Below are 17,129 nucleotides of genomic sequence, written 5' to 3' on the forward strand. Positions count from 1 at the left end.
GCTGGGATCTTAGCATGTAAGCTGTGAAGGGAATTTGCATTTTTAGACATGTGAAGGGATTGTTTGGATTTCAAAGGGATGTTAGTCTGTTTACAACTAGCAAGATAAGCAAGGCTAAGGAGTGTGTTTATTTTTCCCAAAGCTAACTGACAATATTGACATGAAGGTTTTTATATCATGGGAAAGGTACAGTTCCAAAGACATATGGAACAATGGAATTTACATATTAAAGAGAGAGAAGCATATATAAAGGAGAATGAAAGGCCATGTTGACGACCATCTAACATCTAGCAAGAGTGTGTGAAACAGCCTTCGGGAAGCCTCCAGCCATTTATGCATTAGTCTGCTATTTCCAGTAACTAAAGTTGGAGAAAGCTATTTGGAATTCCACTGTCAAGTGGGTACTGTGTTAACTTGCTGTTTTAAAAAAAAAATCTTTTTTTGGAGTGTTGCCTTAGAGGGGGTGTGTAACTGGGAGTTAGGTTAATTCAGAATTTTAGGATTTGTTGTAGCAAGTAACTGTAGTCTTGTGTATGCGCTTGAAATCTTTTAATTTTTTAAATCCCTAAAGGTCTTAGTGGACTCATTACTTCTGAATTCAGTGCACACATCTTGTAATAAATACAAATTGCAAAACAGTTGTGTCATCGTGACCAAGTTTCCCCTGTGGAGTTGGTCCGCCTGGCACACATCATCTGCCACGTCACAACATACATAAATAGATTTGTGTGGGTAAACAAAATCATAATGGAAGGGAATGCAAATGGCAGGAGTTGACTGTACTTAAGTCCAGACACACAATCAGCTATTAACATGACATGTGCAATCCCTGGGCTATGCATCTGTGAATATATGGCTGGGGGGACGGTGTACATGATGTTCTTCTACCTGGGAGGTGCAGCAGTTATTAGGTTTGGGGGTTTGGAGCACCTCGGGTGGGGGTGGGGGTGGGGGTGGGGAAGCTGCAGTAAATTGTGGGTGTCAGTGTGCAGGTTTTGTATGGCATCAGGGAGGATTGCAGTGCCCACGAGTGGGGTTGGGGTGGTTGGAAGGGATTTTACAGTGCTGTGGTTAGGGGGTTTTGCTGTGTTGAGGGGATGGGGGTTTGCAGTGATGGAGGTTTGGGTGTAGGGGTTTTGCAATGCTGGGGTAGGTATGGGACTTACAGTGCTGGAGGTTTGGAGGGGGGGTGGTTTGCAGCGCTGGGTGCGTAGGGGGTTTGCAATGCTCTGGGATGAGAGTAAAGGTTTTGCAGTACTGGGGTATGAGTAGGGGTTTTGCAGTGCCGTGGGGGGTAGGAGGTTTTCAGTGTTGGGGGATGGGGTAGGGAGTTTACAGTGCTCTGTGGGGGTGGGGGTAGAGTGTTTGCAGTTTTATGGGGAGTGGGAGGTGGGTTAGAGGGTTTGCACAGTTGGCGGAGCGGTCTGTAGTGCTCCGGAGGTAGGAGCCACCTCAGTGTCCACGCCGTCAGCTCGCTCTCTCTGTGCTTTGGAACGTTGCGGGGCGGCTCGCGCGCTCTGACGGTTGGTTGCCCCGGTAACGGAACAGGCGGCGGAAGATGGAGCCAGATTCGCTGCACCGGCAGCTCTCGGTCACCATCGCTCACATCGTGCAGCGGCTCCGCGGCTCTAAGCTGCACTCGGAGTTGGAGCGGGAAGCTAGGGTGAGTCCGGGCCCGGCGGGGAGGAGAACCGGTTGGGGGCGGGTGTCGGGGATTCGACATTGAGGAACTTGATCCGCGGCCGAGCCCTAGTCCAGGCCGGGGCTGTCCTGGTTCTGGGTGCACTCGTGATGTAAAGAAAAATAAATAGCAAATCGGTGAGCTGCACATTGTAACTGGAGCACAATTTCACTGCAGGGAAGGCAGGAGCTGCATAGCACCAGCCAGCACCCACAGGTCGAAGTTTGGGTTGATGCTGGGAAACCCTCATTCCCCCATCCACTCTGCTCTCCTTCACTACCTGATACACCTGCTGTCTGCTTCCCGCATAACCTGCAATAGTCGTGGTTTTCTCACCCAAGACCAGAGAGGGTTTTGGAGAAGGACCTGTGTTTCCTTCTGTTGGAGAAACAACCGACTTTGGTGACTGCTTTCTCTCTCTCCAGGTACCATGCCCTAAGAAGGTGTTGGTGACCATGGACCTCCATGTTAATGTTATTCTGGATGTGTGGATTATCTTTGTTGGTGGTACATTCATCCAGTTTGCAACACTCCTTAGAAAAATAATTCTTTGTCTACCTTTTCCCAGCATCAGACTTTTTAAATCATGATTTCTTGCTTCATGCCCAAGAAATTCCAACTGTCTCTTTCTGATCTTGGTCAGCAGAGTTCTTTTGTGATTTTACCAGCACCTCTTCATTGGCAGTGTGACTTGTTCAAGATATGGTGACTGCTTTACATTTTTAAAATCCTCTGGTCGCTTCACTTACAGACTTCTCAGTAAATTGCTTTTGTTTTGGGTTAAATGATGGCCCCATTCCTGCCAGTTTGTTTTCATTGTTTGTTTAGGCTTTTTGAGCCTGTAGCTTTACAAAGGGTGGTTTCAAATGCTTTTGATTTATTGCTGAACCAAACCAAAATCAGAACACCAACTCCTGTTAGCATCAAAAATCTGATTTTTTTTTCCAAATTAAATTAAGTGGCACATAGATTTAAATTTGACGTGCTTCCTCCCACCCAGAACTTCATCGTCCAACAAAAAGCTTTGGACACCCTCTACTTTAGTTCTGTGCTGGTGTCACCTGCTTGTGAATTGCAACTCTTTGCATAATCGATTAATTTCAAGTAAATTTGTTGGATTAACTAAAAAGACTGCTAGAAAGATATTTTTAAAACTGAGTCTTTGTACTACATGGCATTTGCAAATCTGGCAAGTTTACTTTGTATTGATGTCTGCTGTGGCAGAAATGTCTGATGTCTGCTGTTTTGTAAGGGACAACACCAGGACTGATGTCAGGTCATATAAGGACAGCCAAAGAAAGCAATACAAGTCAGTAGGTTTAGGTGAAGATCAAAGTACTGTGATTGTTTCAAGTGATTGTATCTCTAAACTATATGATATCTGTTTTTATAATGTATATATTTATAGTTCTTTTAATTTTTCACCAAGTTTTCCACCAAATTTTGATTGAGCTGTGATTTTGGAGATGTTTGTTTCTTGTCCTTTGCTTTCTCTTTTACAAATACTACCTTTCCCATGCAGAAACCTGTAACTTCAAATTTTCAATCAGTGACAGGAGATGTCAGTAGGTTCTTCAAACCCTAGCATTGGCCTGCATGCTGTTCAGGAATTGACCATGTTAGACAATGGCACTGCCAGAAATCCCAGATTTGAAGGCTCGTGCAGACAATTACTTCATTTCAAATGCTGGATACTCTGGTGTTAGCATGTTGCACCATTGACGAAAGGGCATTTGCGCAGGACATGTTGAATAGCTTGACTGAAAATTGCCGGCTTAGCTCACCTGCCCCGGGAGAAAGTGCCTGCAAAGGCAGGATCTTCAGTACTGGGGACTAGTGCGGGCTGGAGTCAGGCCAGCAGACCCAGGAAGAAGTGCAGAGGCGGCCGTAGGGGCTGCCAGGTGCTGTTTAAAAGGCTCGCCTTGGTGCTGTGAGATATTATCCCAGTGAAAATAAAAACACAAAAACCCTCAATCCTTCACCGCTTACATCCCTTCTCTCCAAACACTCCCCATGCCCCATCCATGCCACTTCGTGTCCCCCACCCACCCTCTTTTTTTCTCCCTCATGCCCCCTATGCCAAGCTCTGCCCTTCCACCCACCCCTATGTCACCTCATGCCCCCTATGCCCCTCTACCCACCACCTGTGATCCCTCATGCCAAGCAATGGCACCTCCATGCCTATTGATCCACTGTACACTTCCTAGGAACAACGAACCCATAGTGTATAATGGAATGTGTAGAATAAAAGCTTTTGAAAAAAGTTATTGTTGATAACTTTGTCTTATGTTTGAAAAAAGATCTGGACTGCAAGCTAATAAAAGTGTCAATCATCTATTGAAGTTTGAAGCTTTGAAGTTTCAAAAACTACAAACCCTTGAAACTAATTAACTTGTGTCAACAAACATTGTAAAATTGACTGCAGAGATCAAAGAACTGAGCTGTCAATCAAACAATGTTTCCTCTGGGGAGCAGGTGTTCTGTTAGTCTAATAGATGCTAGGGCACTCGGCCGAGTGTACATAATGAAGCTGATATCTCACTCTTTGGCTTGGTGTCAAAATTTGACTGATATTGTTTTTCCTTGGATTATTTTACTACATTATAGATGTTTTATAAAAACACATTGTTGTAATATCTGGTTCCTAAATACCATTATCTTGGAGATTTTATGACTTGCAAACTTTGGGATACAACTAGTTTACGTCTAAGTGATACTTCTGTGGTATTAGGTTTGCTAGAATGTGATTATTTTGGCGTAGTATTCTGCCAATACTGAGTATGCATAGACTCTGTGCTGAGAGTGGTGGTAATTTGTAAAAATAGGAGCCGGAAGAATTTGTGAGCTACTTTTTCTGTATTGAATACTTGAAGTAAAATGATTTATTTGCTGTCAGAAATTGAATTTATACTGAACACTTTGGGATTTGAAACCAGTGTAAGACCAGCTCTTGGAGGAACCTTGAACCACAAGGCTTTAATGCACTTAAACGATGGTTGAGATTTACATTGATGCTTATCCAAAGTACTTGCATCAGTTCAAGAGTGGCAGCATGAATGCCACCTACATCTTGATTTCCATTTTTGCAAATTCTGCTCTACCGTAATTATTGGAGAAATTTTCTAAAAACTAACTTCAAAGGAAGGTATTGTGCTGTCATATATATTTTTTAAATTATTGCTGCATTTGTATAGCTCTAAATGAAATTCATTTTTTTGCATATGGCTGAAGGCCAGAGTTGGAATTGTTTAATGGCTGTTTTGTGTTGAGTGGTGCACACTTGAAAAATTGGGGTGAAATAGTTCCAGTTAAGATTTAGTTTTGTCACACATTGCATGAGTGTTATTTCTTAATTCATATGAACAATACAAGTATCAAATTAGTATTCATTTTCCAGTTCTTCTCCCCCAAATTGTTTGCAGTTTGATCTCTTTTAAAATCACATGTGTATGGTCTTATATATGTCTAGTTGTTGACAGATTTTTCAGAGAAGTCCAGGAGGTTTATGTTTGAAAACATTGCTTTCAATGTATGCAAATTTTGATAACCTTAGGGAGGATCTCTATGGAGTTCCTCAGTAAGTGTTTGAAATATTGGCATTTATGTTTTCTCAAACACTGCCAAGGCTGAGTTAACAGTGATCTGATGATAACTGAGTGACTTCAGTCTTGTGCTTTATGGAATCGCAAGAACTTTTCAATAATGTTCCAGCATACAGAGCTAATATTATTTGTAGTAAAGAATACTCCTTAATGTTTACAAAATGAAGCATGTTTCACTCGCTTTCCCCAGCAGGTAAAACTACCCAACATTTCTCCATACTGTAACTGCTTATTTTGACTTATTTTGTTGCAGTACTGCATGTTTTTATTTACAGTTAATTGTCAGGCTTTGCTGTTCTTAGTGCACATTCTAGATTAATATACCGTTATTCATTCATTACCAGAGGATTTTCATAAGTATGAAACACCATTAATGTGTAAGCCATGGCTCAATTGGTAGCAATTTTGCCTCTGTGTAAGAAGGTTGTGTGTTCAAGTCCTCCTCCAAAAGCTTGGGCTGGGATTTTCTGCTCCCTCCTGCGGTGGGCGGTAGCGGAAAATATTGGAAGAAGGCAAAAAATCAGTTTTACATCATCGTAAAACCAGTTTGCGATTGGCGCTGCAGCCTTCAATGGCGGGACGCGTTTCCTGCTGTGACACATTGGGAATGTAAGTTCAATAGATTTGCGCCTCATTATAAGGACTGCTCGCTGGAATCAACCCCCCACACTGGATCATCAAGGAATGTCAGTGTGCAATTAGAATGATGTGTTTCACAGCGATATATAAGTGAAGTGCACCTGGCAACCTGCACTTCGTGTGTGACATAGAGGTTCATTCACCTACCTTGCATCGCGCAACGCTCACAGTAATCAGCGCCAGGCTCGTAGGCAGCAGCACATCGCTTTCAGGGGGTTATCACAGGCAACTCTTTACCTACCAGACCAGTGGTAAGGCAGGGGTGTCTTTCAATGGGTTGCAGGGTTAGGGCTGCACTGGGGAAAGGGGGAAACTGGCCCTAGGCATGTGAATGTGCTGTAGGGGAAGGGCTTCACTGAGGGGGTGAGGAAGAGTTAGTGTCCTCAGTGCCAGGATGGGGAGAGAGTATGTTACAGAATGACATAAGCCACTTGAGGCCAGAATGGGAGATGCGCTGAGTGAGGAAGCGCTTCAGTTTATATTGTTGAGCTGGTAAACACTGTCCTTGTCCCAGTCCAGGGAGGGGGAGGGCATGTTAATCCAGTCTCAGTTGTGCCCTGCTTGTTATGGGCAGGGCATTGTCGTAAAATCACATGCCTGGGTCTGTGGGGTTTCTGGCATCATACTGGGCCACAGATGGCATGCTTAGTCAGGGCAGGCAACTACAGCCTACAGAAGGGGAGAAGGTATTGTGAGGGCATCCGAAGGTGAAGGTCAGGTATATGTTTAACTGTGCAAATGGCCTCAAGATGGATAGGGGCGAGGTCCACATGGGGCATAGACACATCCACCTCGAAGTGTTCAGGGGCTAACAAATGGATAGCTACCACAATCATGTTGGGATCAAGGAATATAGTGGAAGGATTGAGAGATCTTGGAGGGAGGGAAACTTGAACATTAAGCTCCTCTGGGATGATGGGAGGGGTTTCCACACACTCACAGGGAGGGTCCAAAGCTGGTCTGACAGTGAGAGCTCAGCACCACCATCTTCTAACCTGCAGCGATGCTGCAGTACAAAATTAAAATGAGTAGAAAGCCTGCTGGTGAGGGTTCTGAGGGTCGATTGGAGGGCAGCTTCATACCCTGGGGGACCGATTAGAGGGGCACCCAACTGAACTGTGCATTCCCAAATGAGGAGAGAGGCACAACTGAGACATGTTAGGAGTATTTCAATGAAGATGCAGAGAATCAGGAAAGTGAAGCAATGAAGCACATCCATGCAAGACTAATCCAGATAGGTGGCACTAATCGTTCTCCTTGTACCGACCACTTGTTCGTAGTGTGGAAATTCCCCAGAGCAGTAACGAACTCCACAACAATTGGGCGCCTGGATGAACTTCAGATGCGTGTTAGAATTGTGGTGCTGGCTGGCTCACAGAAGAGAAGCCTCAGGCCTCCCTCAAATAATCTTATTCCCTTGTTAAACATTTTCCCTCATGTTTATTCCAAAGAGTGTAGTATTAGAGTGCAGTGAATGAAGATCCCATTGCCTTGGCTGAAAGCAGGCCATCCAAATGCCTGGCCAAAGCAATCTCATAGCAGTCGATCCACGTAAAGGGAATGGGGGGTAGTGGAAGGAGCATCTTGAAATGTACCCTGCATTGGCTAGGATTTCAGGGGCGAATAGTTGCCAAAACTGGAACAAAGCCCTTGAACCCACATTCATTGACAAGTCATTGATAGAAATAGGACCTTTTGGAGGCTAATGCTGACTTATGTCACAATAAGTTAATATGCAGGTACAGTCAGTAATTAAGAAGGCTAACGGAATGCTATCCTTTGTTACGAGAGGGATTGAACCTAAAGTTAAGGACATTATGCTTCAGTTATGCAGTGCATTGGTGAGATTGCACCTCGAATACTCTGCGCAGTTTTGGTCTCCTTATTTAAGAAAGGATGTAAATGCATTGGAGGTGATTCAAAGGAGGTTTTCTAGATACCTGGAATGAGTGTGTTGTCTTATGAGGAAAGGTTGGACAGACTGGGCTTGCTTCCACTGGAATTTAGAAGAGTAAAGGGCGATTTGATTGAAGTACACAAGATCCTGAATGGGTGAGTCCAGAACTAGGGGGGCACTGTTTTAAAATTAGGGGCCACCCTTTTAGAACAGAAATGAGGAGAATTTTTTTCTGAGGATTGTGCAATTTGGAATGTCTGCCTTAGAAGGTGGTGGAGGCAGGGGCATTGAATATTTTTAAGGCAGAGGTAGATAGATTCTTGTTAGGCAAGGGAAACAAAGGTTATCAGAGTTGGATGAGAATGTGGAAATCAAAACACAAGAAGATCAGCCTTGAGCTTATTGAATGGCGGAGCAGGCTTGAGGGGCCAAATGATCTACTCCTGTTCCTATTTCTTATGCCTGGTTTTCAATGATGCTGCAGAGAGGAGACCATCAGGAGGATGGAGCATAGTGTTATTGCTACCTGCATAATCGCATACAAGCAGTAGAGAAGAAGGAGAAGATTGTGACAGAGGCGCCTGGCTCACCAAAGGGAGGAGTAAAACCCTCAAGACCAGGGGGCAGCAGGGCCCCCACTGGACACAGAGGATGAGGCTCACAGAAACATGCATTGGAGACTTGCAAGGCCAAGGTTTTACACAACTTGCAGATGAGTGAGCAACAGGATTGTTGATGCCTCCGCATGTCCAGGGATCTGGTGACACATTTGGCACATTCTGCAGGAATTGGCGCCATGGTAACTGGGAGGGCATCCATTGCCAGCGGCTCTGAAAGTAACAGCTACACTTAACTTCTATGCCACTGGCTCCTTCCAGGGCTCCACTGGGGACCTCAGCAGGATCTGTCAAGTGTCCACGCACAAATCCGTACATGAGGTAACACGCCCTTTTTGCCGATAATTACTTAAACTTTGACAGAGATCAAGCAAGCCAGATGCCAAACCACTGGGCTTTGCTGAGATTTCTGGGTTCCCATAGATACAGGGTGTCATCAATTGCACTCATGTGACTGTAAAAGCTCCCTGGCAGCAGGGACTCCATTACGTAAACCAGAAAGGCTATCACTCGCTCATTGTACAGCTGCTTTGCGACCATAAGAAAATGATCATGCAGGTTTGCACCAGATAACCAGGAAGTGTCCTTGATTCATACATCTTGAGTAGATCGCAGATCCCGGACATCTGCAACGGACTACACAGGATACAGGCTGGCTCCTTGGTGACAAAGGGTACCCTCAAAGGACGTTTTGCAGGTATGCATCTATTCAGAGATGACTGAATCATAAGAACATAAGAACTAGGAGCAGGAGTAGGCAATTCAGCCCCTCGAGCCAGCCCTGCCATTCAGTACGATCATGGCTGATCTCATTTCGGCCTCAACTCCAATTTCCTGCCCTCTCCCCATAACTTTTCAACCCGTTACTAATTAAAAATCTGTCTATCTCCTCCTTAAATTTATTCAGCATTCTGGCGTCCACTGCTCTCTGAGGTAGTGAATTCCACAGATTCACGACCCTTTGAGAAAAGTAATTCCTCTCCATCTCTGATTTAAATCTACCACCCTTTAATCTAAAACGATGGCCTCTTGTTATAGAATGCCCCACAAGGGGAATCATCCGCTCCACGTCCAATTTGTCTGTCCCCTTTAGCATCTTATATACCTCAGTTAGGTCTCCTCTCATCCTTCTAAACGCTAGAGAGAATAGACCTAAACTGCTCAATCTCTCCTCATAAGACAAGACCCGGATCTCTGGAATCAATCTAGTGAACCTCCTCTGAACCGCCTCCAGTGCAACTACGTCCTTCCTCAAGTAAGGGGGCCAAAACTGTGCACAGTGCTCCAGATGCGGTCTCACCAATGCCTTGTCCAGTTGCAACAACACTTCCCTATTTTTATACTCTAATTCCTTTAGCAATAAATTTCAAAATTCAATTTGCCTTCCTTATTACCTGCTGTACCTGCATACTAGCTTTCAACAATTCATGCACAAGGACATTCAGATCCCTCTGCGCTGAAGCAATCAGAAGTTCCTCTCCATTTAAATAAGTCGCCTTTTTATTCTTCTGACCAAAATGGATAACTTAATACTTTTCCACATTAAACCCCATCTGCTAAATTTTGGCCCGTTCACCTAATCTCTGTGACACCTTCTTCTCAATCACATTAAGATCTGGCACCCTCAGTTAGGGATGCTGGCCTGCTTTTATCCTCACCTTACCATGCATTTAGACTATCATGAAGCTGTTAATATATATAATATTATTGGAAAATATTTTTCTTTTAAAATAGAGGTTTAGTCTGTGGGTGTGTCTTAATTGGATTAAAGTCAGCTAGTCTGGGTGCTTTGATGAGTATTAGTTTTGATATGTGAGGGAGATAGTGTGCATTTGTATTTTTTGAATAGGACATTCAAGAAGTGCGGTGAAAAATGACACCTATCTAGCAGCCATCAAGCAATATGTTTATATTACTAATTTATAGTACCAATATTAAGGGGTTTCATTGTTAAAAGGTGGAGTTCAAAGAGGCTGGTGTTACAATGAGAATTTACATTCAATCAGTGGTAGGTATAACTTCAGTTTTGTGTGTGCAGGGCAGAGGCAATGAGAGATGAAAAGGCAGCTGTAAGCATCCAATTGGCTCTATAGGAACCAAAGTGAAAAGAACCTTGTTTTGAATTCGTAAGGTGAAAATACTTTGACTGGTGTCTGGCTAAGTCTATGGGCTGCTGTTGCCTTAATGGAGATTAGTTTGGGAATTTGTTAAAAGTTATGATAGTAGTAATCTGTAGCCAGCTGTATTTATATTTTAACCTGTGTAAATTAATAAAATGTTTAATTTAGTTTAATGTAAAACCTCGAGAACTGGTGGTCTGATTCCTGAATTTAGAGTTGCATCTCAAACATAACACTTAAAATTATAGATTATGACAGTTGTTTAAAAATTTCCCACTGAGATTTTTAAATAACTCAGCTTTACCAACTGCATCGGTCATAACTTAGACCACCTGAGGATGACGATGTTCAACCACTTGCATGCCAGACATTGAAATGCCTCATTTTTAAGACACACATTGTGCCCTCATGGCCAGCTCTGGCCCTTGCAAACTTATAAATGCTGAGACACCATGAAGCCCTTAGGTGATGAGTCATTGTTAATAAAGAGCACACTTCAGCTTCGGTACATCCTTGCTATTATACCATTGCTACCCTCACCAAGGTTCTGTACAACTCCAACATGACCTCCCTACTTTTGTAACCTATACTCAATTGATAAAGGCAAGTGTCCCATATACCTTTTTCACCACCCCATTAACATGCCCCTCTGCCTTCAGAGATCTGTGGACACACACGCCAAGGTCCCTTTGTTCCTCAGAACTTCCTAGTGCCAGGCCATTCATTGAATACTTCCTTGTCAAATTACTCCTTCCAAAGTGTATCATCTCACACTTTTCAGGGTTAAATTCCATCTGCCACTTATCTGCCCATTTGACCATCCTTCTATTTCTTCCTATAGCCCAAGATACTCAACCTCACTGTTTACCACTTGGCCAACCTTTGTGTTATCCGCTTACTTACTAATCCTACCCCCCACATAGTCATCTATGTCGTTTATATAAATGACAAATAATAGGGGACCGAGCACAGATCCCTGTGGTACGCCACTAGACACTGGCTTCCAGTCACTAAAGCATCCTTCTGTCATCATCCTCTGCCTCCTACAACTCAGCCAATTTTGAATCCACCTTATCAGATTACCCTGTATCCCATGTGCATCTGCCTTCTTTATAAGTCTCCCATGTGGGACCTTGTCAAAGGCTTTGCTGAAATCCATATAAACTACATCACCTCACTACCCTCATCTACACAGCTGGTCACCTCCTCAAAAAATTCAATCAAATTTGTTAGGCATGACCTCCCTCTGACAAAGCCATGCTGACTATCCCTGATCAAACCTTGCCTCTCCAAGTGGAGATAGAAACTCTCCTTCAGAACGTTCTCCAATAGTTTCCCTACCACTGAGGTGAGACTCACTGGCCTGTAGTTCCCTGGCTTATCTCTACAACCCTTCTTAAATAGCGGAACCACATTAGCTGTTCTCTAGTCCTCTGGCACTTCCCCCGTGGCCAGAGAGGAATTAAAAATTTGGGCTTGTTACACCTTCCTATCACCCTAGAGGGAACATGTTGAGCCTGTACCCTCCCTATATCCTTTTTGAACATTCCCTCCACTGCTCCTCTGTGGATTTCCCCACAAGTAACTGTTCCCAGTCTACCTTGGCCAGATCCTACCTTATTTTACTAAAATCCACTTTCCCCCAATCCAAAACATTTTTTTGCAACTTGTCTATCTTTGTCCATAACAAACTTAAACTGTACCATGTTTTGGTTGCTATCAGTAAAATGCTTGCCCACCACCACCTCAGCCACCATTCCCCAGAATTAGGTCCAGCAATGCGCCGTCCCTTGTTGGACCTTCTTCATATTGACCTAAAAAGTTCTCCTGTACACATTTCAAGAAATCCACTCCATCCAAGCCCTTAATATTGTGTCCATCCCAATTAATGTTTTGGAAAGTTGAAAGCACCTAATATAATTACCCTATTGTTATTGTTTTTTTTACACACCTCCACAAATTGTGCAGATATTTGCTCCTCAATTTCCCGCTGACTATCTGGAGGTCTATAATAAACACCTAACAATGTGGCTGCCCCTTTTTTATTCCTAAGCTCTACCCACAAAGCTTCATTCGATGCCCTCTCCAAGATATCATCTCTCCTTACTGTAGTAACTGACTCCTTAACTAATAATGCAACGCCTCCTCCTCTTTCACCCCCTCCCCTGAAGATTCTATATCCCGGAATGTTGCGCTGCCAATCCTGCCCTTCCCTCAACCACGTCTCAGTGATGGCTACCATATTACAATTCCATGTGTCAATCCTCACCCTTAACTCATCCATTTTACCTGGAATACTCCTGGCATTAAAGTAGAGGCCATCCAGCCTTGCCTTGCTCCCTTGAAGCTAATGCAGCTGTACTCCCTCTGATTTGATTGTTTTACTGTATTATGATGTGTCCCTATTCTGCTAACATTCTGTGTCCCCCCCCCCCTGCCGAATTAGTTTAAACTCCTCCCAACAGCACTAGCAAACCCACCCGCAAGGACGTTAGTCCTGCTCTGGTTCAGATGTAGACAGTCTCGTTTGTACAGGTCCCACCTTCCCCAGAAACAGTTCCAGTGATCCAGGAATCTAAAACCCTCCCTCCTGCACCAACTCTTAAGCCACATACTCATCTGCGATACTCTCCTATTTCTGAGCTTGTTAGCATGTGGCACTGGGAGTAATCCAGGGATTACAACCCGAGAGGTCTTGCTTTTCAGTCTACTACCTAACTCCCTAAATTCTTGATGTAAGACCTCATTCCACTTTCTACCTATGTCATTGGTATCAAAGTGTACCATGACCTCTGCCTTATCACCCACCCCTTCAGGATGCTTTGCAGCCGTTCAGTGATATCCCGGACCCTGGCACCAGGGAGGCAACATACCATCCTGGAGTCATGTTGATGACCTCAGTAGTGCATCTGTTCCCCGACTATAGAATCCCTATTACTATTGTTCTTCCTCCCCTCCTGTACAGACTGGCTGCTTGTGTGCCAGAAGCTTGGCTCTGTCTGCACTCCCTGGAGGAACCAGTGCCCTCATCAACTTCCAAAATGGAATATTGATTTGCGAGCAGGACCCCAGGGGACTCCTGAACTACCTGCCTGTTTCTCTTGAACTGCCTGGTGGCCACCCATTCCCTTCCTTCCTCAAGTCCCTTCATCTTCGGTGTGACCACCTCTCTAAACGTGCTATCCATGATGCTCTCAGACTCGCGGATGCTCCACAGTGTCCCCAGCTGCCATTCCAGCTCTGAAACCCAAGCTTCCAGGAGCTCCAGCTGGATACACTTCCTGCACACATGCTGGTCCCGAGCAATGGAAATGCCCGCGGCTTCCCACATGGAGCACACCACGGCTTTGAGCGCTCCTACCATGATTTATCACTTTAACTTAAACCTTTTAAGTTAATTACTGTAGGGCCCTTCTTTTCTGATCCTCGTTACTGTAGAATATACAAACTATAAACCACAAAAGGACCTTAAACTATAAGCAATTAAAGTGGTAAACACCTTACCCACTACTTACCAGTGATTCTTTTCTCTTGTGGCCCCTACTGCTGCAGCAGGGCAAGACCCATGCTCTGAAGATTGAAGAAGTTGGATAGCAAGGAAAAAATGCAAAGTGCATCTCATCCCCTATGCACCAAATTGCCAATACCCACTCTGGCTGTGCCCCACTCAGCATGTGCTCTCTTCCCTGTTCATGTGCAAGCCAGACTGTAGTGTGCTTCTAGATTGTCCTTTTCTTAAATAGAGCTCAGGTGACTCACCACTAGTTTAGCTTCAAATAGTAATTAGCACCTGTTCAGGCCCTAATCAGGCTTCAGGTGATCGACAGTTAACTGTCACATAGTCAGCTGAGTCAGGTACCTTAACAACCTTTTACCTAGACTACTGAATTTACAAAAATAAAAGTGAAATTAAAGAGAAAGACTTACCAGTTCAATTCCCACTTTGCACCAAATTCCAAATACGCACTCTGGATGTGCCCCACTCAGGATGTGCTCTCTCCCCTATTTGTATGCAAGCACACTGTAGATGTACATTCGGAAAGTCGGAAATGCAGTTGGCAGACAGGAGCGTGCACAAGCTCTGAATATGGGCTCATAGCATGAAAACCCTGCCGGATGACAGAGAGGATATGGAGTTGTGTGATATATGATCCTTGTCCATACATAAACACACCTCTCTTTGTACACTATACCTTCACTTTTCAAGAATGCAGACGAGCTAGAAGAAGTCTTCCTCAATCTTATACAGCCAAGAATAAACATGACATGATCCTGCAAAGCATGCGAATGAGGTTCCTTCCACAAGCAAACCTTAAGACATCACTGATGTTGAGAATGATCTGAAGAAGGGGTATGCATAAGGGGTATGGTGATATGGAAGCATACTACTTAGATGAGAGGTAGCGACAACTGCGATAAGTGGGGGAGGGGTCATGGTATCACACCTGATTGACAGCAATACAGCTCATCATAAAAAGGAGACATACACTAGAGGAGATGTGAAATGGGTGCAATTCTATTTACATTTGTGCACATTAGATACATATTGTGAATACCGTTGTGCTCCTAAATTTTTTAAACTTTTCTTGCTTTCCTGACATCCACCATGGAGGTGGAGGCAGCCTTGTTGTCTGTAACAACTTTGGTGGGTGTCCTCTGGAGGGCCGAGACCTGGAGGGCTGTGGCTTGCTTTGGGTGTCCTGTTGTGTGGCAGGTGCACTGTCCTTGGCCTGTGGAGCTGAAGTGATAGGGACACAGTAATACTAGATTGGGATTGGCAGGACAGTCCCAGAGTCACCTGGGTAATGGCTCCGGGGTGTCCAGCTGTTGGTCTGCCTCCCCATGCGTCCCCAGTGGCCCCTGGCTGACTCCTTGAGGAGAAGGGGCAGCTGGAGTGAGATCTAGGTGCCCAGCCCCCTTCTTGCGTAGCCACTGATGGATTCCACCGATGGAGTGCACAGTCTATATGGTTTTGTGAAAGGGAAAAAATGTTTGACCAATTCATTGGAGTTCTTTGAAGGAGTCACATGTGCTGTGGATAATGGGGAACCAGTGGATGTACTGAGATTTCCAGAAGGCATTTGATAAGGTGCCACATCAAAGGTTATTGCGGAAAATAAAAGCTCATGGTGTAGGGAGTAACATATTAGCATGGACAGAAGATTAGCTAGCTAACAGGAAGCAGAGGGTAGCCATAAATGGCTCTTTTTCTGGTTGGCGGGATGTAACGAGTGGCATGTTATAGGGATCAGTGGTGGGGCCTCAAATTTTTGCAATTTATATAAATGACTTGGAGATAGATACCAAAGGAATGGTTGCTAAATTTGCTGACGACACACAGATAAGTAGGAAAGTAAGTTGTGAAGAGGATGTAAGGAGGCTAAAAAGTGACATAGGTTCAGTGAGTGGGCAAAGATTTGGCAAATGGAGTATAATGTGGGCAAATGTGAAATCATTCATTTTGGTCGGAAGAATAACAAAGAAGCATATTACTTAAATCGTGACAGGTTGCAGAACTCTGAGATTCAGAGGGATCCAGGTGTCTTGATGCAAGGAATTAGGAAAGCTAATAGAATGTCATCATTTATTTTGAGAGGAATTGATTACAGAAGTAGAGAGGTTATGCTTCAGCCATACAGGGCACTGGTTCACATCTGGAGTACTCTGTACAATATTGATTTTCTTGTTTAGGGAAGGATGTAAATGCGTTAGAAGCAGTTCAGAGAACTTTTACGAGACTGATACCAGGAATGGTTGCCTTATGAGGAAAGGTTGGACAGGTTAGGCTTGCATCCACTGGAATTTAGAAGAGTAGGAGGTGACTTGATTGAAACCTTTAAGATTCTGAGGGTTCTTGACAGGGTGGATGTGGAGAGGATGTTTCCTTTTGTGGGAAAATCTAGAACTAGGAGTCACTGTTTAAAAATAAGGTGTCACCCATTTAAGACAGAGATGAAAATAATTTTTTTTCTCTAAGGGTAATGAGTCTTTGGAGTTCCCTTCCGCAAAAGGAAGCAGAGTCTTTGTTCTCAAGGCAGAGGTAGATAGATTCTTGATAAACAAGGGGGTGAAAAGTTATAGGGGGTAGGCAGGAATGTGGAGTGAAAGTTGCAATCAGATCAGCTATGATCTTACGGAATGGGCAGCAGGCTTGAGGGGCCAATTGGCCTACTTCTCCTAATTTGTATGTTTATATGTATGTTAGTATGTCCTGGACCAAGGTCTCCATGGTGACTGCCATCCTACCAGTGTTGACCTTGATGCGTTGGCATGCCGGTGCTATCACCTCAGACTGAAGTCAGACAGACTTCTCCATCATCCATTGCAATCTGAGCAATGCAGCTGACGTCCCTTCCTGATGGCCCTGTGATTGTCGCTGCAGTTCCACCAACTGATTTAGGACCGAGTTCGGAGGCTTGTCATCTGACTCAGACTCCGCAGATTCCTTCCTCCAACAGTCCTCCAGGTGTTAGTGATGTCAGATGTCCCTGCCTCTGCCTGCTGTGGACCAGATTGTGTGCTATGCTTACTAGATTGTGATCCCAAGGCTGCTCTAGCACTAGGTCCCACCGA

General features: G+C 44.3%; 1 protein-coding gene across 1 annotated transcript in view; it reads left to right on the plus strand.

The window, feature by feature from the left end:
* Nucleotides 1–1,558: 1,558 nt before the first annotated feature.
* tbc1d19 (TBC1 domain family, member 19) overlaps nt 1,559–17,129 on the plus strand; it is a 168,076-nt gene continuing 152,505 nt past the window's right edge. The window contains exon 1 of the mRNA XM_041182732.1: nt 1,559–1,663. Coding sequence (XP_041038666.1) covers nt 1,559–1,663 — 105 coding nt within the window. The remainder of the gene's footprint in view (nt 1,664–17,129) is intronic.

Source organism: Carcharodon carcharias, chromosome 1, assembly GCF_017639515.1.
Source record: "Carcharodon carcharias isolate sCarCar2 chromosome 1, sCarCar2.pri, whole genome shotgun sequence".
In the NCBI taxonomy this organism is placed as follows: Eukaryota; Metazoa; Chordata; class Chondrichthyes; order Lamniformes; family Lamnidae; genus Carcharodon; species Carcharodon carcharias.